At 44.5% G+C, this 23,607-nt stretch overlaps 1 protein-coding gene across 6 annotated transcripts in view; it reads left to right on the top strand.

The window, feature by feature from the left end:
• Window positions 1-23,607, top strand: part of Egflam (EGF like, fibronectin type III and laminin G domains) — a 167,922-nt gene that overhangs the window by 133,027 nt on the left and 11,288 nt on the right. For 5 of the 6 annotated variants that reach the window (XM_004848597.4, XM_021261483.2, XM_021261482.2 and 2 more), the window contains 6 exons: window positions 2,159-2,284; window positions 3,446-3,689; window positions 7,680-7,791; window positions 12,468-12,584; window positions 14,849-15,029; window positions 22,497-22,575. In XM_004848597.4, coding sequence (XP_004848654.3) covers window positions 2,159-2,284; window positions 3,446-3,689; window positions 7,680-7,791; window positions 12,468-12,584; window positions 14,849-15,029; window positions 22,497-22,575 — 859 coding nt within the window. Of the gene's footprint in view, window positions 1-2,158; window positions 2,285-3,445; window positions 3,690-7,679; window positions 7,792-12,467; window positions 12,585-14,848; window positions 15,030-19,435; window positions 19,698-22,496; window positions 22,576-23,607 lie in introns of those variants that run through there. The other variant, XM_004848599.4, reaches the window with a different exon arrangement.

A 23,607-nucleotide genomic window follows, 5' to 3' on the forward strand; every position in this document is an offset into this window, starting at 1 on the left:
GAGACATCTGCTGATAACAAATATCAAGCAGGCAGGACTGTAGAGTGAGGGCACAAGGATATCTTTGCTGAAGAGAACAAACAGTGAATTCAGAAGGGGAGAATTTAGTTGGAGTCAGTTGACCTTGGCTGGAAATGACCTTGGCCATTTGGACTACTTCAAATATAACACTGCCGATTTATGGAGGGGCAAGATGGCAGGCCACTATAGCCAACTAACACTGGGCAGAGGTCTCTGGTATACTACATGGTTTCAACATCAAAAATTTAATTTATCATGGTTGTGGAGGCTAGAAGTTCATGGTCAAGGTGCAGGCAGAGCTGGGTTCACCCGAGGCCTCTTGCCTTGTCCTGCAGGTGGCTGGTAGCCTTCTCCCACTGTCCTCACATGGTCCTCACACAGTCTTTCCTTTGTGTGTCTGTGGGTGTCCAAATTTCTTCTTCTTCTAAAGATATCAGTCAGACTGCATTAGAGCCCCACTCTTAGGATCCTGTGTAACATTAATTTCCTCCTTACAGGCCCTGTTTCCAAACATGGATATGGGGGGTAAGGGTTCATCTTGTGTGTTTGGGGGATATGATTCAATCCATAGCAGTAGTTGCTACAGGTCTCATTATGGCTTATCAGCTCTTTGAGCACCTGGTTAAAGCTAGTCACAATGTGAGAAGTGGGATATAAAGTAATGAACAATCAGACAGGATCCCAGCACAGCCTTTGTGTGCCAGCCATGGAGAGAGTCAATCAGATAATTACACAAGTAAATGTAAAATGACAATTGAGGTTGAATGTTACATAGGAGAAGTAATGGGGCAGTAATGTCTAATAGTGAGCCAGTGTGGTCTTCAGGTCAGGGAAAACCCTTCTGAGGAAGCAGAAGTAGGAGCTGAAAGGTGGAGAGGAGGGACAAGGACACTCTAGGCTATGGCTGAACAGAGACCGCAGTCCCTTCAACCTGAACTTCTGGTGGCTTCCAGCTGAAGTCACAGAGGCCAGCCCAGGTGGCACACTTTGTAGAAAGGCTTTCACTGAATTCTGTTAGCAGCCTCTAAGCCATTCTTGGCTTCTGTACGCATAGGGCACCCAGCCCCACCCCAGCCCTCCACTGAATCTCTATGAGAGAGGGGTGGGGAAGTTAGACCAGTGCAAGTGACTGATCAAGAACAGAGAAGAAACTCACCCTGCTGAGGTGACACAGCCAGACCAGGGTAGGTGAGCAATACCTGCTCATGCAGGTGCAGCCTTGGAGTCTGGTGGACTACTCACTTCATAGCCCAATCAGAGACATAGCCCTTTGCCCTCAACCCCATAAAACCTGTTCTGTACTGGCTTAGGTATTTCTGGGCCAAACTGATCCATCTGTTTGACTTATTTCGTACACATGAAGAGAAAAGGAAGATCAAAGAAACAAAAGAAAAGCAGCCCATGAAAAATCCATTTGTTTTCACTTCACCTGATGATCTTGAAAGTGACAAAGCTCATTTGCCCTTGTATAATTTTCTAACACATTTGGCAACGGGAAGGGACCCATGTGATGTTAAACCTTTCAGCGCCTTTTGCTATCAGCCTGTCTCTGGTAAGGCAGTCTCTTTGGAAGTAGAAATAGAGCTTCTAAAACCCATATGCTGAGGTATTGTGGAGACGCCTCCCTGGCCCTGCCTGGGACAGAGGACACCACCATTGGGGTGAGTCGGTGAGCTTTGGCATGGCTGTTTAACTCCTTTAGTGCTCATCTTGCTCCTCTCAGCTCTGAACTAACGTGGCGGCAGCACTCAAGCTAATTGGGGTCACATAAATTAGAACGCTTTCAACATAAACACTCTGTTGACTCTGGAGGGACTGGAGTCCACTCCTGTGGGATAGCAGAGAGATGGATTCAAACAGAAGCAATTCAGTGATCCCTCTCACTGGTCATAAACTTGTCCACAGTTTATTTTCTTGATTTATTGTGTTTGTGATGTTTGAGGAAGTCTCTGTGGATCTTCAAAAAGGAAAAGCCAAAATCAAATTAAAATGAAGGGCAGGCTCTAATTGCCTTTGCACAGAGGTGCTGGTTGGCAGCCACGGGGACTAAACTGAGTTTTCCCAGGACCGTGAGCTGCTTGTATGGTTGGATGGGGACAGCGGTGAACTGCCTTCCTCATTTCCGTTCTGTATTTAGGGGAATGCAGCAGTGGGATCTGTGATGAGGCCTCGTGTGTCAATGGAGGTACCTGTACTGCAGTCAAAGCTGACTCCTACATCTGCCTCTGTCCTCTTGGGTTCAAAGGTCGACACTGTGAAAATGGTGAGGAATAAGAGAGTTGACTGTTTCTTATCTGCATGTTAATTCACATGGTTGTAACTTTTGATTAATGCACTTTAGGCAAAGTCCTGTATCTTTCTATGAGATCAAGGTTGCTTTGTTGGGAGGGATAGAAATGTCTGAGAGTACCGGAGTTCCAAACCAATGAAAACTATGTTCCTTTTAAAATGCTGAGCAGAGGTGGGCTTCTTCTGAGCCTCGGCTTCTAGAAAGCCTGTATTTGTGTGGTTTATACCAGACTGAATTCAAAGCATTGAAAGCTCATGTTCCTTTTAATAGCTGGAACTTTGGGAGAAAAGATTAGGAAAATACACACAGAAATTAAGAATGTGATGGACAAAGTGCTCTTGTTTTTTCTTCTTTATAGTGTTCCGCTAAATTATTCCATCCATCAATACTGTATACAAATTATGTAAATATAAATATATGTTTACACATATATATATGCATATAAGAACATGTGTGCATAATAACACATCCAAATAATAACTGAATATTTAAAAGATTTTGGAAAACAATGCAAGCTTGAATATGCTTTAATTTTTCCAGAATTCCAAAATTAAACAAAACAAAACAAAACTGGGGCTAAGATCATAATGGTAACCACATTCCTCTACAAATGGCACCATACTGGGAACACGTTTAACATTATAATTTCAAATCTCATGTCACTAGAAGGGTATATTTGAGTCAGGAGAGCCAGTGCAGTTACATTTCCATCTCCTGTTTCAATAGCCTTATAGTACAATAGAGGCTGGTTCTTGTTCATTTCACAAATCACTGCAGGTCAGTGATGGTGTTGGTGAGAGGGTCTTCTGCTCCTCCAGTCATTCAGGGACCCAGGATAGTCAAGAACAGTCAGCAGTCATTCAGGGATATAGGCCCCTGCACACTCATGGCTCTTCTAGGGCCTTAGAGTCCTCCACTGGTTCCTGCAGCCACCCTGGTTGTGAGAGGAGAGAGTGGGGGAAGTTGCAGAGAAGTTTGAGAGGCCAGCCCTGGGGTGCTATATGATCTTTCACCTTCATTCTGCTGGCCAGAATTCAGTCACACCACCCTCCTGGCTTCAGGGTAGCTGGGGGTGTAGCACAGTTGTCCAGTCTGAGAACACAGGGACTTATAATGCCTTGCTTGTTTCTTCAGCTTTCATCTTGACCATCCCTCAGTTCAGAGAGTCTCTGAGATCCTATGCTGCCATGCCCTGGCCCCTGGAGCCCCAGCATTACCTTTCCTTCACAGAGTTTGAGATCACATTTCGACCAGACTCTGGGGATGGGGTCCTCCTGTACAGCTATGACACAGGCAGCAAAGACTTCCTGTCCATCAACATGGCAGGGGGCCATGTGGAGTTCCGCTTTGACTGTGGCTCTGGAACCGGTATCCTGAGGTGAGAGCTTGGACCTTCTGCAACCTCTTCTCCCCATAAGCCAAACAGTAACCTCTGTGAAGAAAGAACAAATTGCCATCTACCATCTTACACTCTTCTTATCTTCCCTACATCATTATATGTTGGAAATCTCCCCTGCTTCCTAAAGATGACAGGCTTTCCATAGGTCTCCTGCCTAAGAGATATCCTTTTCCCACATAACTACCCAGCAGGTAGAATCCTTTGCTTCTAACTATGGAAAATGAGCTTGCTTCCAATGGGAGGTAAACTCTCCATTTCCTCCTGAGGTCATGCAGTGCCATCAGCAGGGAGACTTTTAATGAATTATAATTAATCAGCACCTTACACAGAGCGTCATATGGTTGGTGCCCAGCAAATATAAGATGTTGCGTTAAAAAGTTTTAGCAAATTTTAATGAACAGAAATGTCCTTGATGACTGGTTTCAATTTTAACTTTCTTTTTGAACTGTTCTGTGGATGGTAACTAGTGATTTCACAAGTCTCTTACTGTTCTTCAGTACAGTGAGTCATCAGCGAGGCACAGACCCCCTTGCTGCCCAGTGCACTCAAGAAGGATGGGTGCTGAGTGGTTTCAATAGCATGGTGGTGAATGGGTACATCTGAAGGATTTGCTGACATTTGCAAAATTGGTCCCAGTAGCCTAGACAATAGGCTAGACAATCGGAGCAAAGTACTGCTCCGATTGTCTAGTCTGTACTATTGAACTACTTAGCACATCGATTGTTCCCATACAGTGAGTCAGTATCTTGTGTAACCCCGTGGAGCCTGTGGTTGGTAGGTGCAGATATTTTTCTTTTTGTTTATGTCTCCTTTTTACTGTGTTCCTTTCATGGTAGTTTTAACCTTCAAGCCCAAGGGCTGCGTATCTAATGCAGACATTCTTATTGTTCCTACATTTGTCTAATTCTTCTCTTTTGAAACTCACTAAGACGTTTTGCTTAATGGTGCCCTGCAATAGGCTATCAGTTAGCCTGTTGTTGTTTTAAAGGAAATTGCAGGCTGTGTTCAATCACTGTTCATATTGCTAGCCTGTCATTTTTATGGGGAGTGTAGGTGTGAGATGTTACCACTGTGCATTGCCCCTAACTGCAGATCATTTTTCATGGCTGATGGGAAATGTTCTCTGCATTAAGTTCTAACAGTTCTTTAAAAGGATGGGTTGTGTTTGTCCTTGTGATTGAATTCCTACACATCAGCGACACCTCTTACCTTGAGGAATGGACAAACTTTTTTCTATCTCTGGTTATGCAAAACATCTTATATCTCAAGATAACTTTAGTGGGTATTTAATGGACTCAATTTACATATGATTATGCAAAATAGCCTAAGCAATTCATTTGGAAATATATGTCAAGTTTAGAATGGAAGACACCTTGGCTATCACCCTGAACTTTAAATGGCTTCTTCGTGATAAGGAGAGATCAAAAGAGCTGAAGAGGCCAGGGGCTCATCAACCCTCCTCCTGGAAAGATTATCCTCTCTACCTGCCTCTGTAGAACTTCAGCTGTGAGGTCACAAGCACATGAACCCCTACAAGTCCAGTGTTTCTCTTTTTCCTAAATTTATGTCCAGTTTTAATAAGTGGTGTGTTTAATTATTTAAAGAATGCAAATTACTGTTTTCCTACTTGTCAGGAAGGACTATTGGAAAAAGAATTCCTGAGTATTCAGTGATGAAACTAGGCAAGAGTTTCCAATGAACAAACTACCATCTGCCCCCTTGGCCCCTCATCTTCCCCCGCATACCCTGACATCATTGATCACTATTGGCATTCCAGATGGCTCTTTGGGAGCTGTTTGTTTTGAAAATCATTTCAAAATCTTCCCACTTAATTAAGAGAATTCAGTGAAAGCCTGAACTGCAGGGAGTTGTGGAATTGGCCAAATCATTTTAACTTTAGGAAGAGGATAAAATGGTCAAAATCATTATGGACTTGATTCAAAAATCAAGACAATTGGAATGAGTTCTTTATGGCTGTGATCAATATAGTGGTGCAGAGGATGGCAGGCAGCATATTGACAGCAGCTGACCTCTGTGGGACCAGAACATGACAATGGTGCTGTTAGTTATTATGGAAATAGACCACTTAAAAGGGACCCCTGTTTCTTTATAGCATATTGATTTATCCAGGATGATTAAATTCTAATTGCTAAGGACAAATCACAAAAGCATTTGCCTGAGCAAAAGAATTAAATGAAAGGGTGGTGACCCTTCAATAATTGTCCCCATTGGTATTCCTCGTGGTTTTCTAAAGATGATCCATGACCAAAAATATAATTGGGAGCTTCAGTGAGGGCCAGGAACTAAGTATTGTTAGAAATATGGATGCAATAAGATACTCTCTCTGCACACCTTACTATAAAAAGTAATGTAGAAAAGTCCTATAAATATTATTTAAGCTCCAAGTATAGAGTTTGACTTAATAATTTAATTTTTAAAGTAATTTTAATCTTCTTCACAAGATCAGAGAACATGGAATCTATTCCCCCTTGTGTTAGTCCATTTTGTTCTGCTATTAACAGAATTCCCAAGACTGGGTAATTTATAAAGAATTGAGGTTTATTTCTCCCAGTTATGGAGGCTGGGAAGTCCAAGGTCAAGGGGAATGCAGACTCAGAGGGCCTGCTTGCTTCATTATCTCCATAGTAGAAGGTGGAAGAGAAAGAGAACACACACACATGACAGTGGGGGAGGAATGCGTCTGCATCCATCGTATTTTAAGAAATCCACTCCCACCATACCTAACACACTCCAATGACAATGTCATTAACTCATTCATAAAAGAGGAGTCCTCGTTACCTACTCACTTCATAAGGTTCCTGCCTCTCAAGAATGTTGCATTGGTATTAAGTTTCAAACATGAACTTTCAGAGACACATTCAAACCATAGCATCTCCTCCAACATTTTATTATGAAAAAATTTCAAATATAGAAAAATTGAAAGAATTGCAAATATTCTTCTACCCACCACTTAAAATCTATCATTCATGTTTTGCTATTTGCTGTATTATATACCTATCCATCTTTATTTTTAAGCATTTCAAAGAGTATTATAGACACCAAAATACCAAGGACTCACATATCCCATTTAATTTTCTTCTTCAAATTTTGTGCATAATTGTTTGTCAAATTTTCCCCTTGGATCACCCCTTAACTAGAAAATCAGATTCACTGTACCCACTTTTCAAGCTTTTTATAAGAATTAATAAGATGATAAATGCCATGCTTGCATCATGAAGTTCAATAAATGGTAGATAATATTGCTGTCATTACTAAGCAGGAAATGTTTTCTTTTTTGCTGAATAAATTGAAGTAACTGAGGTTGGTATCAATTTTATCATAGCTAGATTGAAATAGATAGAAATGATACATAACATGCTAACTCATATTCAGTTTCCATCTGTATTAGTCAAGATTCCCCAGAGAAATAGAACGAAGACTATATATAGATATGTAGAAAGGGATTTATCTTGTAAGTTTGCCTCACCTGATTAAAGAGGCTGAAAAGTCCCATAGTCTGATATCTGCAAACTGGAGGCCCTGAAAAGTCAGTGGTGTAGTGCTGTCCAAGTCCATAAGCCTCAGAATAGAGGAGCCCTTTGTGTAGTTCCTGGTCTGAGTCCCAAGGGCCAAGAACAAGGAGGCTGATGCTCTAAGTTCTGGTCCATGTCAGAAGATCCAAGAACTAAGAACACGTGTCCAAAGGCAGGAATATGTGGATTTCCCAGCTCATGCAAAGAGAAAATTCATCCTTCTTCTATCTTTTTGTTCTATTCAGGCCCACAAGTGATTTGATGATGTCCATCCACCTTGGTGAGGGTAATTCTGCTTATTCAGTCTGCCAATTCAAATGCTAAGCTCTTCTAGAAACATCTCCAGAGACACAGAAATGTCTTACCAGTTAGCTTGGTATTCCTTTAGTCCAGCCAAGTGGGCACATAAAGTTAACATTACATCTTTCTTCAATAGGAGTGAAGATCCTCTCACCCTTGGCCAATGGCATGAGCTGCATGTATCTCGCACAGCAAAGAATGGTATCTTACAGGTGGATAAGCAGAAGGTAGTAGACGGAATGGCAGAGGTAAGAAGACCACAGCTTTTCTCTTGCTGGTTAGTGTGAACCAGGTTACTGTTCTCTACCAATCTTGGTAGAAAAGTAGCACAGTCCAGTACTTAAGCACATGGATTCCAATGCTAAGACTGAAATCCAAACTTCCAACAGGGAAACTACTTTTATACTTTACAATTAAAAATTGGAGTTATAGTAATAGTACTGACCTCAGAGTCATAAGGATTAAGTGAGTTAATACTTAATAAACACAGCCTTAAGGAATTGCTTTCTACCCTTTTTATCCTCAACCTCCCCTTTTCTTATCAGCAGTATAATATGATAGCCAAGAATATTGACCCTGAGGCAGGGCCAGTGGCACAAGGGTGACATGTCTGACAAGAACAGATTGTAAAACCAGACGCCTGAGGTTCACAGTCTAGCTCCATTGCTGACCACTGGTGCAACCTCATACTAGTTACTGGTCCTCCTTCATTTGTGTTTTTATAAGTTTTCGTATCAATAGAAATAATATTGATGATAATAGTGCTTGCTTCATGGAGTTATGAGAACGATAAGATATATATGTGTATGTATATCACAGCAGCACCTAACACATGGTCAGCACTATGCAGCTTCACTTATTATTATTATTACTAGTTAATACTATATTATTATGGACTCAAGGGCATAGAATTTCTACTGGAGTTTGTAAATTTCCTCCATGATTTTATTTCCAAAGTCATGTTCAAAGAAAAACAGTATTTTTAAGTGGGGATAAAGGAGATTTGCTTCAAACTATAGCCTAGTAGGATTTTATATGCGCACAAAAATTATACCCCCCCAAAAAAAATCAGATTTGCCAATATCTTGGTTCACAACAGCCTTTATTCTGTGCAAAGCAAGACTTAAAGAGGACACTGGCAAATTTGGGCACATTAATAAGCAAATGGGTTGGTAGAAAGAAGAACAGGAAGGAAAAGAGAACTTTGCTGGGGAAAGAGGGATACGGTTGGAGGAAGAAGAAAAACATATATGTCTAGAAACCAGCTTTAGAGACCACAGTGGTGGGAAACTCTATCAGAACCAAGAACCTTCTTAAAAAGGAGAAGAATTCCAAACCTGTCTCTGGTATAAGAGGTAAGCACCCTTCACACTTAGAAAATGCTCCGTATATATTTGTGGTAGGAAGGAGAGATGGAATTAAGGAAGGGAGAGAGAGAGGGAAGGGAGGAGGAAGAGAGGGAAGATGGATGAAGGGAAATGGATTTTAAAGAGAACTGGAGTCACTTCTGGTTCAATCCAGAACATTTTTACAGCATAGAACAGTCTAATGGTCTAGCTGATTGTTGGCTTAATTATATACATTCATAAAAGCATTGCATCTCTTTAAGCCTTACAGTTACCTGTAAATCAGGAATGATGAAAGCTCAGGGTGAGAGTGTTTGTTAATATCAGTGTTACAGTCTTTCATTATAAATACGGAACTCTTCAGGACATGGTATTCGCCATTAGGATCTAAGAGACAACACAAAGGTAAAAACCACATATCAGAGTTTCTTTTCCCACCATATCAGCAAACAATCATGAAATCAATATAGCAGAGTTCAGTGTCCTCCCTCTTGGCTTTTTGAACTGGGTGTGCATGGATGGAGCCGCCCACCTGGAAGGCAGTGTAAACAAACAGGAAGGGGTAGCTGTGAGATGTGCATTCGAGAGAAGTTCTGTTAAAGCTGAGCCAGGAGTGGGAAGGCCCACTGCTTGACCTCAGTGAGGTGAACACCAGTCAGCTCCCTCCCTGCAAGGCTTTCTGTTCCTCAACTGTCCACACCATGTTCAAAGCACGGCTGAGGCAGAAGGCAGTGGTCCTAGTGCCTAGGGACAAGTGGGCAGGAGCTCGAGTACACCTTGAGGAGCTAATCTGGGACCTACACTTGTGAGAGCCTGTGCCCAGCTAAGCTTGAACCCAGACTTAGAGCTTGTGGCTGAGTCCAACTACACAGAACTCAAAGGACAGTGCCTATAGGGAATTCAGAAAACCCTCCCCAGGACTTGCTCAGCTTTCCAAACTGCTACCACCAAGCAGAAGTTCAGCTCCATACGGGAAGTGCTTCACTTTGAAGCAGGCCACACGCTGGTAGTCTCTTTGCTTCTTTCCTGAAGTCCCCCTGGATGTGGTAGCTGTGACCCTGCTTCTCTTCTCCACAGGAGACAGGGAAGACGTTAATGAGCAGCCCAAAGGAACTGGCACTCACCCTGTTTTCACCCAAAGTCCTTTGAGAACAGCCTGCTGCTCTGAGGCCCCCTGACCATGCAGGCTTCCTCCTCTCCTCCCCTTCTTATTTTAACTTTTGGGAAAGAGAAATGGCAGGGAAGGATGCCTGTGGGTTTGTGTAACAGTTCCTGCTTAGTTCCTTATTCTGTTGGACCACAAAAATTCCTGAAAGTGCTTCTACTTCTTTGATGACCTCATAGTAAACGAAGAACCCTCAAAGCTGCTGAAGGTTATTGACCAAGGGTGCCTTTTTTGTTTTGAGACAGGGTCTCACTTGTGGTTCAGGCTGGCCTTGAGCTCACTGTATAGCTCAGGCTGGCCTAAAACTCATGGCAATCCTCCTGCTTCAGCCTCCCAAGTGCTAGGATTACAGGTGTGCACCACCATGCCCAGTGCTGACCAACAGTGACTTTGTCTATTAATCTAATCAGGATTTCCCTGGGCCCATCTGGCTGCTCCAGACACTATGAGTGTTCCCCAAGATACATGGAACATCCTGTATGACCTGTCTCCTCTTTGCCATCCCTGATGTGACCAAAATCCACTCTCACCCTTCTAATTCATAATCTTCCTAAACACAGGTGTCTCTGTTTCTCTTTCTGTCTCTCTATCTCTCTCTGTATTTCTTATATCTCTCTGTATTTCTCTCTGTCTCTTTGTCTCTCTCTCCCTCTTTCCTTCCTTCCCTCCCTCCCTTCCTCTCCTTCTCTCCTCCTGCTTAACACCCCTATCGTGGCTTCTATGGCCCTGTATGACCAAATTACCTGGCTCCTACCTGCCTCCACCCTATACTTTACATGCCCTCCAAACCTGACTTCTTCCAGTTTTCACAGCTATAGCTCTTCCTTCACTGCCTCCCCCACTCCCTTGTGTCTAGGATAGGGCAAGAGATATCCCTGTGCCCCATGTGCACTCATGTGAACCTGTGCACTCCTCCTGTCTGCTGATCTCACCTGCCCATGGACTTGTCTGTGTTCAGCACCAGCATAGACCCTTGAAGGGCAGGGTCTCTGTCTTTCTTACTTGCTGTTGTTTGTCCAGCATTTAGCACAGTGCCTAAGACATAGTAGGTGCTTGATAATGTTTGTTTAATAAATGATTGAATGATGCTACTGTTTGCATTTCTTGTTTCTTTTACCACAACAAATGAAATAATAACTAAGGTGTGCTTATCTCCAGTGAGCTCAAATTTCTATTTATCTCTGTTGATTATAAGAGTTTAACATTTTGCTTATAGCTCATGTTGGAATGTGCTTAGACGTTAACTATTACACATAGCATATTATCTAGCTACCCTTTGGAGTTTAGGCTGGTTTTTGGGGGGTACCAGGGATTGATCTTGGGTCCTTGGGCTTGTGCAGCAGGTGGTGAAACCACTGAGCTAAATCCCCGGCCCCGAGTTTAGGCTTTTAAAATCACTAGTAGCAGGGAAAGCCTTTGGGAATTGATACTGGGAAGTTCCCTGAGAATGGGGAAAATGAAGAATTCTTCTGCCCATTGTATTTGATCTCTAGGGCTGCTAGCCCTCACTGTGCTTTCCCTTCCCTTTGTCTGTCAGAGGTTCTTCCCCCACTGCCCAGTGTAACAATAGCTACACATTGGAATGCTGATTAGTCCTCCAACTCTGGGCAGTGTGCTAACTAAATGTTATCTCAGCAGCCAAGGTAGGTAGATTGTGCTGTATTCAATCACAAGCAACCCTAAAATGTCACCAGTGATAAGAAGGGTTTAGTTCTCATTCAACCTGAAGGTCTACTAATGGGTAGCTGCAGCTTTCACTGGAAACCCAGGCAGGAAGAGGCAGGAGGGGGAAAGGGCATGGTGAACCATGCTTTGGCTGTGAAAGCTTCTCCCAGAGGCATCTGGCTTTCTTCTCCTCATGTTTTATAGACTAAAGTAAGTCATATGGCCCTACCTGAGCTCTGGCTGGAGACAGTCTTTTTGCAGAGAGGGTGCTTCTGAAAGAGCCCTGCACACACCAGCCTCAGCAATGCAGTCTCCCCTATTCATCCAGATGCCCAGGAGAGGGATTCTAACTCTACAAATGATGAAGCTGAGTTTCAGAGAGGTTAACAATCTACCAGCATTCAAAAGTCAGGCATGGAGGCACACACCTAGAATCCCAGCTACTCAGGAGGATAAGGCAGGAGGATTGAAGTTCAAGACCATCCAGGGCAATTTAGCAAGACCTTGTCTCAAAATAAAATTTTTAAAAGGGCTAGAGCGTCAGCTTGGTGGCAGAGCACTTGCCTAGCATGTGTGAAATCCTGGGTTCCATCCCCAGCACTGGAAAAAAAAAAAAAAAAAGAAGAAGATCATTGTAATGGGTCTTGAAGCCTTCTCTATGTCTCTACAGAGAGCTAAAGACATATTCTCTAATCTTAACCATATGTTCTAAATTGTATTGTGATTTGCTGTTTTAATCTCTTGGCAGGGAGGCTTCACCCAGATTAAGTGCAACACACACATTTTTATTGGCGGAGTCCCCAGCTATGATGACGTGAAGAAGAACTCAGGGATCCTCAAGCCATTTAGTGGGAGCATCCAGAAGGTACAGGCTCCACTTTCGAAATGTGCTTATTGTGCCACCCTGACCCTGACAACAGAAGGGAGGGCTGTGATCAGTGTAACCTTCACCCAAGAAAGAAGCTTTGAGAAAGTGGAAAGTTTTAAGATTCTGTTTTGTAATACTCTTAGAATAATTTTCCAGCCCCACTTCCTTAGACCACCTCTTCCTGGGTCTATGGACAGCAGACATTCCATGAATGCCATTTTCCATGAAAATGAATTTTTATAGCAAATCTACCAAAATAGTCTGGAACCACCAAGGTAGGCACCTGGCCCCAGTCCCTGCAGATACTTCTACAGTAGGGAAGGAAGGTGATGAAAACAAATAGCAATTCTGGCTTATGCTCCTCATTGGCATCAGTTTGCAGTTTGCACCAGATAAAAGCCAACGCTCAACCCTGCCCCCACAGATGAGCAGCTGTTGCTCATCAGTCATGTAACCAAGCTCTTGAGAGCAGAGATTTAAGAATCCTTCCCTAGAAGATTCATTAAAAAACACTCAGCTATTGAAAGACACTGACTGCACTCATATTCGTCTCTTATTTCTTCCACTGGGGCTGTCCATGATCCCTCCCATCAGGAGGACATGCTCCGTCGGCACACACACACTGAGTGACTCTTATCTCAGAGACAGAGGACCAGCTAACATAGGGGGAACGGATCTGGAGATGACCATGCTTGGTTTCTGGGTTTTGTATCATACTATTTTCCTTTAGCAACCAAGAGTCCCATGTGGGCCTTTGCTGGATGAAGTATGAGGGAGGCTAAGAGGAAGGGGCCAGGGGCTCTGTCCTTCTCGTCTCCTTTCTCAGTCCTGGGCACAGAAAGGGAGCCCAGCTGACACTTGCTGGCTCTGATGGGTTTCCCTTTGTTGCTGAACTGCAACGTTAGAGACACCTTAGTTGAGACCATTGTCCCCCATGCATGGATTTGGCCATGCTTAATCATGTGTTTGACATTTGCACCGAGGAAGCAGGCTGCGAGGCTAGAAGCTTCATCCCTCTGCCTGGCCTTCAGGCTTTGCCCTGGCTCCACACAGTACGCACAATCCTCTCCCTCCTGGAGAGGCTGCCCCCATCCCCATGCCTGCGCCATATCCAGCAGTGACTGGTGCCAGTCTTAGCTTGCTTGAGCACACACTACTCGGTTTCATAATCCTTCACTTGCAGTCTGAAAAGGTGAAATTGTAGAAGGATTTAAGCTCCTCCATAGCAGCTTCTCAGATTTAGGCCTGGGAGAAACATTCTTCCAACTCTTAATTGCTCTCCAAGAGGGAGGCAAGCCTTTGGAAATGTGGATTCATGGCAGGAAGTGCCATTGCTAACCTCTTATATCTCCTGGGCAGAGGGGTTCCCTGGGAGAGTGTTCTCCATGTTGCTGAGTTCTAGAAAGTGAGCAACAGCTTAAAGTCACACATCCTAAGTCTAGGACTAAAAACGCTGGGTTCATTTATTTGGGGGTAGGGAGCCCCGTAATCCCGCCCTGCAGTCCATCAGATTGGTATAGCTGCATTACAGGGAAGAGGGAGCGAACCCTCCAGCCCTAGTAAACGTGCACATTGCTGCTAGGATGTGACCAGAGCTTCACTTGTTGGCTTTTAGCAGTAGGAGAGGAGAATATGGAGGGTGAGGGCACTCAGGAATATCAGGGAAGGAGGATAGGAGGAGTGGGATAACTGGGGAGGCCCAGTTGATGGAGTTTTGGGAAACCATGTGAGAATGTTAGCCAGAAGCCCACGGGAGTATACCAGAAAGCCTCTCTGGTTTCCACAGGTACAAAAAGGATTGCCTCCCCTTGATTGCTGCGTCCATACCACTTGGTTTTGTCCTGGTCCCTACTCTGCTTCATAGCAGCATCTCTTAGCCACGGCTGCATTGAAAGTTACTGAGGACTGGCTCCCTCCAGTAGAGGTAGCTCAGCTGCACCTGTGTTTCTTAAGAGCCCCCAGACACTTCTGCTGTGCAGCAGGCTGAGGCGCCGAACATTGCAGTTCTTGGCATGTATTCCTGACTGTCCCGTATTCCTTTAGAATCAAAGAAGTGCTCTCCTCTGCCGATCTTTCCAAGTACCAAACGTGACCCTTCAGCTCCTGCACCCCTCACAAGACAATCAAAGCAGCAACTGTACTTTTTTCTTGTTTTTAACCGCCCTTACTATGTGTTGCTTGGATTGGTGTAGTGAAGGAAACTAGAAAATGTCAAAGATATTTTCGGATTCCTGAATTTCCTTTCATTTCTCTCTCCCAAGATCGTGCTGAATGACCGCCCCGTCCATATGAAGCATGATTTCACATCTGGTGTGAACGTGGAGAATGCTGCCCACCCCTGTGTGGGGGTTCCCTGTGCCCACGGGGGCAGCTGCCAGCCCAGGAAGGAAGGTTATGAGTGTGACTGCCCCTTGGGCTTCGAGGGCCTGCACTGCCAGAAAGGTACACACAGGGATCTCAGGCAATACTTTGGAGGGAGTGGAGACCACAGAGTAGTGGGGAACCAGAACTCAAGAGAGAATTGGTAGCACTGGTACAGCCATGCTGTATTTTGACCAGTGACTTCAGTAACTCACTAGGTTGTCAGTTGTATATAAACTGCCATACCTTCTTAATAAGAATTACATGGCGAATGCTTCTGTAACCATAGGTAAATAGCTTCTTCATCCCGTGCCCTGGCTCCTTCCCCGAGAATACCCTTATAGTCTTGCCATGAAAAGGTTAACCTGTGATATACCAGGGGTTCCCAGGACTTGTGCATGTGAGCCATTCCCAAAGCCAGTCCTGGCAGGGGGATGCCTAAGCCTGACAAGTGATAAACATTTTAACTATTTTGACCCCTGCCTGTGAGTGCTGTAAAGAGAAATATTGTCCAAATACAGAAAAATAAATATTATGCATTAGTTGCCCCAAACTGAAGTGTGCATAATGTTCTGTGGAGTGCTATTTTCCATGCCATCAAATCTCCCTATGCATCAGTTTTCTTAATTGTAAAATGAGAATGATTGTAGCAATAGTTTCTAACATTAGGGTTGTGGTATAGACTAACTGAGGCAATGCATGTAAAGGATTTAGAAGAGTGGCTGGTAAGCACTCAACCAATCCTAGCCATTACTGTTGTTGAGAAAAATACAAGCCTTAAGCTGGTGCTGTAAGCTACTTAGTTTACATCTTGCCCTTGTCTGAAAACTGGTCAGGTCATAGACCACAAGACTCTGCTCAACTCTCTTTCTCTATCTGCTCAGGGGAAGCGAAGCAGAAGCTATGGTCCTGGCACCTAGAATAGGCATGCCCACATATGTGCCCCCAGTTGGGCCATGTGGACTTTCTTTGCAATGTCAGTATGGCCTCACCTGCTCAGGAGCCTGGAAAAAAATAAAGCAATGAGCCCATGAAGGAGTGTCCCCCCGCCCCCACTCTTTTCCAGGTTCCTGATTTTTGTCAAAATTAAGGCCTAGAGGAAAACTATATATTACAGATAGATAATATGAATCAGTAAGGTCACTTTTATTACAGCAGTCTTGGAAAACATGAAAGATGCCAGTTTGCCAATTAGAAGATTTAGTAGTATGTCTTGCATTTAAATGAGTTCTGAAATCTGCATGGCAAATCACGACATATATTTTTTAAGAAAGAAGAGTAACTGATCTATTTGTAAATTATCCCAATTATAATTCTAACAAGAATATTGTTGACCATTAGCAGAGGTTGTACTTGCAAAGCTTTTATTGAAAAAGGACTCATTCGTTCAGAAAATTGGGTTTGGATTTCACACATCAGTGTTTGCACTTCCCGAGTCTCTGATATTACTATGGGCACTTCAAGAGTCTTTGTAACTCTAACTGTAAGTCTATAAAGACCAAGCATAAATGATCACTGAGCTTTGGGAATTGAAGGAAGAAGGAAAGGATAATTTGTGATCCTCTTAGTCTCCATTTCTTTCTATGGAACATTGGGTATAATAGATATTAAGTGCTCACATTATGGCTTTGTGACTTAGCTACAGGTCCAGTGAGAAGCTGATCTTACCAGAGGTATGGGGCAGACGCCAGTGAGAGCCTAGTTTCTGGCACGATCTGAGGGAGCGGACAGAGACCCAGAGGGCAGTTAGGCCTTTTTTCCTGTAAGGTGTGCTAGAACTAAGGTTAAAACCCAGACAAACTATTAGCTGCCGTGTGTCTTGCATCAGTGTCACCTTGGGCTTTGAAGTCAAGATACTGGTTCTGAGAAAATGGAAGCCTGCCGCAAATGCTAGAAGGGCTCACATCCCATCATTTCCTGTCCCATTCTAGTGATGGGGGATCATTAAAGAAATATGTGTGGGGCTGGCAGACCACCCTGGTGGCGTAGAGATCTCCCCTTTGTCCCTGTGAGGTAGGAGGCAGGCTCAGGGGAGCTGAACCCAGACAGAGGTGGCAGCAGTTCCCTCCACCTTCCAAGCTGCTGCCCAGGGCACAGTTTCCCTGTAGCCGAATAAGATGAAGCCTCTTCATCCCAACCTTGAACATTCAGGAAAAGAAGGAACCAGAAGATTTTCTAATGCTCTAACAGGACCATAAAGCTCAACTTCGGTGGTCTCTTCACCTTCCATTTGGGGGCTCTCACTTTCAAGTCTCTTCTTCTACCACAAACCTCAGCACCCCATATGCCACCCCAAGAGCGAGGCCCCTTCTCATCTAACAGAGGGTTATCAACAAGCCTCCCCTTCAGAACATCTCTCCCACCCCGAGACCTGCTTCCTCCTTTCTCTACTCTTGTCAAAATTTATCCTTCTTGGGTTCCAGCCCCTCAGAGATCTTGTATGTAAGGAATTTACTAATACCTTAAAGCAGAGATTCACAAAGTACATGTAAAAACTAAGTTCTGAGGAATACTAATGGCTGGTTTGTGTGTCCACACACGCACTCACCCCCACCCACAAACTGCACACACACTCACACACAGAGACACGCACACAAACACATGCAGTCACATGTACTTGGGAGCGGAGTTCTGTGGTCAAATAAGTTTAGGTAGCTCTGGATGAATAATAAAACAGCTCTCTCTTCTGCAGGACTTCTCAGAGACTTTGCTGTGTTCTGAGTGTCCAGGAGGGGTCCAGGACACAAAAGTTTGTCATGAGTTCTACCAGCTACTAGCTGACAGGTCATTTGTGTAGAACTTCTGAGCCCTGTTCCTACCTGCTCTTCCCTTCATTACTGAGAACACTTGGACTCAGACAGTGCGGAACCCCACTGGCCACTAGAGGGGGGTGTTTCTCTGTACAGGGGAGCTGTTCTGAGCAGGACCCAGAGCGCCTACAGGGGAAACCTGGGTTCAGGGCCCCACGTGGTAACGGTCATGCACCCCTGCCTGATCAGTGCTGATCTGTCTCCCTCACAACATTTAGGGTATTCTGTGCTGTTTGTAGCAGATTCACATCCTGTTGCAGGGGCTGATTTGCGTAAATTTTTTTTGCCCCAGTGTATAAGAAAATAGCCTCAGTAAATATATACCCATGTTTAAAAAGAATGCAGATTAATATAACATAAATTTTGCATATTACAAGAATTTAATTTCTTTAGGTTGGTGTATCATTCAACAATTTTAGGATGTTTCGTCTAGAGGCTAGTCCTTAGTTATAGGGCTAATAGTACAAGAAAAGTGTTTACTTACTTATTTTTTACATACAAAATCAACTTAATACAGATTGAATATCTCTTATCCAAAATGCTTGAGATCAAAGTGTTTCTAATTTCAGATTTTCCAGTTTTTGGCATACATGCATGTACATAAAGCTATATCAGGGTTGGAGCTCAAGTCTAAACATGAAATATATTTATGTGTCATATACAACTTTTATGTGGAGACGGAAGGCAATTTTATATGGTATTTTTAGTCACCTGCTTTTTGACTCCAGGCCATCACATGATCTCAGGTGAGATCAAATTTTCCACTTCTGGCAGAATGTCAGCATTCAAAAAGTTTCAGATTTTGAAGCATTGAAGACTTTAGGTTTTTGGATTTGAGATGCTCAACTTGAATAACGAAGAATTCTGGGCCAATCCTCGAAGATGGTCCACTGCCCATCAGGAAAGTGTTTAATTATGCAGGATGCCCATGCATCAGGATGCTGCTGAGAGGCCTCTGACTTAGTTGGACCTAAACTGACACCTGCAGAGTGTATGAAACTGTCCTTTCACCTCTTTATTGAAAATTTGAAGTACCTCAAGTAGGAAATTTGCTTTGTCTGCGCTGTGGAACTTTTGAAAGCTACAATTCATTAGAGTATTTTTTTTGTACCATCAAGTGGCACATTGTTAGAGTATAAATGTGAGGGAATGACAAAAACACATTTTGACAAACACATCCATAAAAGCCATTGCCCCAGAGGAAAGAATGCAGAAAAAATGAGGTATGAAGGTTAGATTAAAATATAACCATGTTTATAATAGTATTTGGACAAACCAGAAAAGGGCCAGCAAGGGCTGGATGGCCACTCTAGCTGCATTGCCTTTGAGTAGAACTGATATTTATCCATGCACACTGACTATACTGAGGACCTCCCCACCACTTCCACCTTGTTCAGTGGGGTTATTTCTGGAGGATGTCTTTGCCCTTTGTTAATCACAAAATAGCCAGGTATCTAGAATCATGCAAAGGGGAACAGATGAGAATGAAGGGGCAGTTTTCCACTATGGAAGGGGCTTTTTATCATCCCTTTATCTTGTATAGCCTAGAGCTAAGAAAAATATAACCATTGACAAGGTAAGTACTTCTTTCTGTAGTGTAGGAGAGATGTGGTTTGTCAGTTGAAGGTGACAGTCCCACAGAAGTGCCACACAACTTAGTATAAACATCTTGGTCATTGCCCCCCCAGCCATGGAAGAGGGGAAGTGCATGAGTTGGTGCCAGTCTGCCAGTCGTGCCAGGGCAGAGTTCCAGGCGCCTGTGCTGAAGTTCCCATTCCGTTCCCTTTTGGACCCTCAGCAGGGCTTTGTGAGGGAAGCAGGCTGGTTTCAAGGGCTCTGTGACCAGCTCAGCTGAGATTTACAGTGACTGTGAGCAGCTGACTCTCCTGTTCTTTTTCATGCTGGCGCCTGGCAGAGTGTGGGAACTACTGCCTCAATAGTAAGTACAGTTCGTCCTGGGAGAGGCTCTGAGCACTGGACCCCTGCCAGGACCTGCCAGGGCAGGCTCTGGCCAGGCTGGGGCACAGTGCAGGCCAACCACGTGCAGAGGAACTGGGTGAGAAGTGAGGGCTCAGATGCGCCCAGGGGGTAGTGGGAATCTTCCAAGAGTGAGAGTGTGGGCCCTGGGGACACACCTGTCTCCCGGCTGCACCTCGGGGATGCCTGAGCACTGGGCTGGGGGCTTCCCTGGCAGCTCGAAGTAGCTCCCCCAGATGGACCTCTCTTGAGGCTCCGTGTGCAGAGCTGATATGTGACAAGCATGTCCTGATCATTTCATGAAGTCCTGAGGAAATAGAGCTGTTGGTCACAGGCCCAGGGACCCGACCAACGACAGCATGGGCAGGCCCCGGCTGCACCTCTCACCCTGGGGTGAGCCAAGCCCGCTGGGGGTACCATGGTTATGTTTAGCCCTGGGAAGGGCTCCCTGCCAGTCAGCCAGATGCTCTCCCCTGGTTCCCCTTCCCAGAAATGCTTTCCTGAGGGCAGGGGCCTGCCTTGGCCAGCTGCTCCCTCCTATCTCCTCCAGTTCTGTTTGCTTTTTTTTTTTTTTTTGTATTGGGTGGGGACTTCGCTGTGAGCTCTAGCCCCAGATATTTATTTATTTATTTATTTATTTATTTATTTATTTTTTATTTATTTTGGTTCTGGGGATTGAACTCAGGACCTTGCGCTTGCAAGGCAGCCGCTGTACCATTGAGCTAAATCCTGGCCCTATTTATTTTTGAGAAAAGGTCTTACAAGTCTGAGATGCCCAGGTTCAACTCTTTAACTTATCCTCCTGCCTCAGGCTCCCAGAGTGCTGAGATTATGCAGCACCACACCCAACTCCATCTCCTCCAGTTCTACAGCCTGGATTCCCTTCCTGCCCACCTCCTTCCCTTCTTTCTATTTCTAGCCCTCTGGGTTTCCTCCTTTCTGGGCTTCCCTTCCTGTCCTTTCCCATTTCCACATTCTGCTCCTTTCCTTGCAGGTGACTGCCGGCCTCTGCTTTCCTTTCCTGCCCCGTCCTCGTCCTCCTTTTCCCTGGCGTTTCCGCCTCTCCTAGCTGCGGTGTTCTCTTCATTTTCCCTCTTCCCATTTGCTTTTCTTCTCAGCTAGTTTCCTCACCCTCTGGCCACTTCACGCCCGGCTCCTTTTCCTTCTCACTGCCCCCCCCATTTACCAGGAGGGAGGGGCTGGTGATGCGGCCACAGAGGGTTTGTATCTGTCCCTCACGGCCCATCCAGGCCGGCAGGCCCTTGTCCAGAGCCGCACTCCTTCAGAGAACAGCAAAGCAATTTCTTGGATAATTACCTCAGAAATTATCTTTTAAAGTTTTATTTCTCTTCCTTTTTTTATTTCCTCTTTCCTTCCTTTCTTCCCCCCTTTCTTTTTCCCTTCTTTTCTTCTCATGAAAAGGTTTTGGGAACATGCCATGGTAACCTGACAGAATGAAAATTTATACTTGAGGGCCTGATGTCTTTGGGTTTATTGTCTGTCTGTCTCTCTCTCTCTTTCTCTCCCTCTCTATCTCTCTGTCTTTGTGTTTAAAAGTTAAGTTTAAAAATTTTCCCATTGTTCATAACATCAAATAATTGTATGTTTTCTTTCCTGGGGTAGAGTCCCTAGTACTGTGTTTTCTTTGTACCAGCTGCATGTTTTCTTTTTTGGTACCAGGGATCGAACTCTGGTCCTTGCGCTTTCAAGGCAGGCAGCAGAACCACTGAGCTAAATCCCCGGCCCAGCTACATGTTTTCTTGAACCTCTAATTATTTTATAAGATGACTTATTCATTTTGTGCATTTTTGAATATGAGATTTCTTCTACCTTAATTTCTTTGAACTCTTATGTCTGTATTTTTCCAAAGAGGAAAGAAGCATTTCTGTTATCTCTCTAGTAGAAATTCCCTCACCACATCCCAGTTTGTGACACTAGACACAGCTGCTCAGTCTGTTCTTCCACTGAGTGTAAAAGACAATTCCTCAGGAAAACCAAGCAATGAGAAATTTGGAGGAAGGAAATTTACTTCTAAAGCACGCGAGTAAGAGGTGGCCAGGAGCCAGAATTAAGCAGAACCAGTCCAGATTGTGGTCTATTGCTCTCTTAGCAAATAATCCTGGGCAAATTTTTGATGCTTTTTGTGCCTTATGCTCCTCTTCTATAAAAGGGGAGCAACCACCCCTCCCATTGCCTTACCCTTTCTACTACTTCAGGAGACCCGGGCAAAGGCCTGTGCAGTATCACACTGGAAGGTGACTTACAAGCATCAAAGTCTTATCCACTGCCCTTCCCCAGTCTCTCAAGGTCATAGCTGAAGGGGTTCATATGCATTAGCATTAAATAAAGAAACTCTAGTAGGCCTTGTTTGAAAATTATTTTTCTTGCCTCCTTGGCGAAAATCTGGGGTTATCCCCAGCTGCTCCCCATGTAGCCCAAGCCCTACTCTTTGGTTTCCAAGAATCACTGGGAACAGTTCAAGTTTCAGCACATTGCACAACCTTCTCTGTAGCGCTTAGGCCAGTGACAGTGACTGCCAGTCCCCAGGGAGGGACAAATGTGGAGGTGCTGACGCTAGGTCATCCAGCTGGTTCTCCCTGAACCTGGCCAATGCCACGTACAGCCAAGAGGAAGGGCTGACATGTTGTTAAGTGGCACGTTTCTAGGGGCTGGCCTTCCTGGTATGTTCCTGTCATGTCATGTGTGAGTGCAGAGGTCCAGAGAGCCACAAACTGTAACTGTGTTTTCTGTTCTGTCTCAGCCGTCACAGAAGCCATTGAGATCCCACAGTTTATGGGCCGCAGTTATCTGACATATGACAATCCAGATATCCTCAAGAGGTAATCACTATCTTTCTGGGTTTTTCTTTATCTTCTATCTCAAAAGATAATTCTCAAAGAGGGCCATGGCTGGGTGGGGGTGGGGAGAACACATAAAATAAACATGGAAACCAGAACAAAATAAAACGAAATCAAACTTAACCCGAAAACATCAGCTTTCCAAACAGCCCCATTAAAAGCCATCCAAACCCTTTCTGGTCAAAAGGGCTGCAGAGAGTAACGTGACCACCTCTGGGGTTTCCAATCCTCAGGCCCTGAGAAGCAGAGAGAGGTCGATGTGCACAAAGGCAGGGTTATGAGTGTGACCCCCAAAGCAGAGCAGTGAGCTCTGTGCTGTTCTGTGGCTGCTCTGGAGCTCTGCCCCAGCCACAGGGCTGCACCCAGCCAGCCACACAGCTCCAAGCCAACTTCCTGCCTGCTCGGGCACTGCCTTTCGTCTTGATCCACAAAGCTCCCATGTCGTCTTTAGGCTCTGGCCAGTGCAGTCCGGGCTTCCCAGCTCTTTTCACGTGGCTACAAGAGCATGCCATGAGGAAACTGCCATAGCTTTAAACCCCTGGTGCATAAGCTCCAGGGGTGGGCTAGAGTCATAGCTCATGTTGGGAACAGCCTTCGTAGGTGCCAAGGGGGACAAGGCTGGCCCTCAGCAAACTCTTCTACCCAGTCAAGCTTGTCTCAGGCACCTTCAGTTTTCCTCTTCTCCCCCCTCCCATCCTTTGTTGTTTACACTGTGACATCCCTCAACACAGTCATTCTGGAACTTTCCTTTCTCTTCAGGTTGACTATATGCCAACAAAGGAAGGCAGATCTTTAAGTTAAAGGACATTGCTTCATCTCTGTCATTCCAACCTGTATTTATCTGTGTTGTCTTTGCACCAGAAGCTTAAGTAAAATGCATTCCCAGCCATCAGAGACCAGCTTCCTTTTTCAAACCCTTTCCTCCCAATATAGAAGGTCGTTCAGTCCCCAGAAGGCAGTAACAGTGTGAAAGAGGCCTAAGTCTTCAGACCGTGGTACTTGGTGAGAGACCAC

Source organism: Heterocephalus glaber, unplaced genomic scaffold, assembly GCF_053883595.1.
Source record: "Heterocephalus glaber isolate CG9 unplaced genomic scaffold, H.glaber_assembly_v1.0 deba00001538, whole genome shotgun sequence".
Classification (NCBI taxonomy): Eukaryota; Metazoa; Chordata; class Mammalia; order Rodentia; family Bathyergidae; genus Heterocephalus; species Heterocephalus glaber.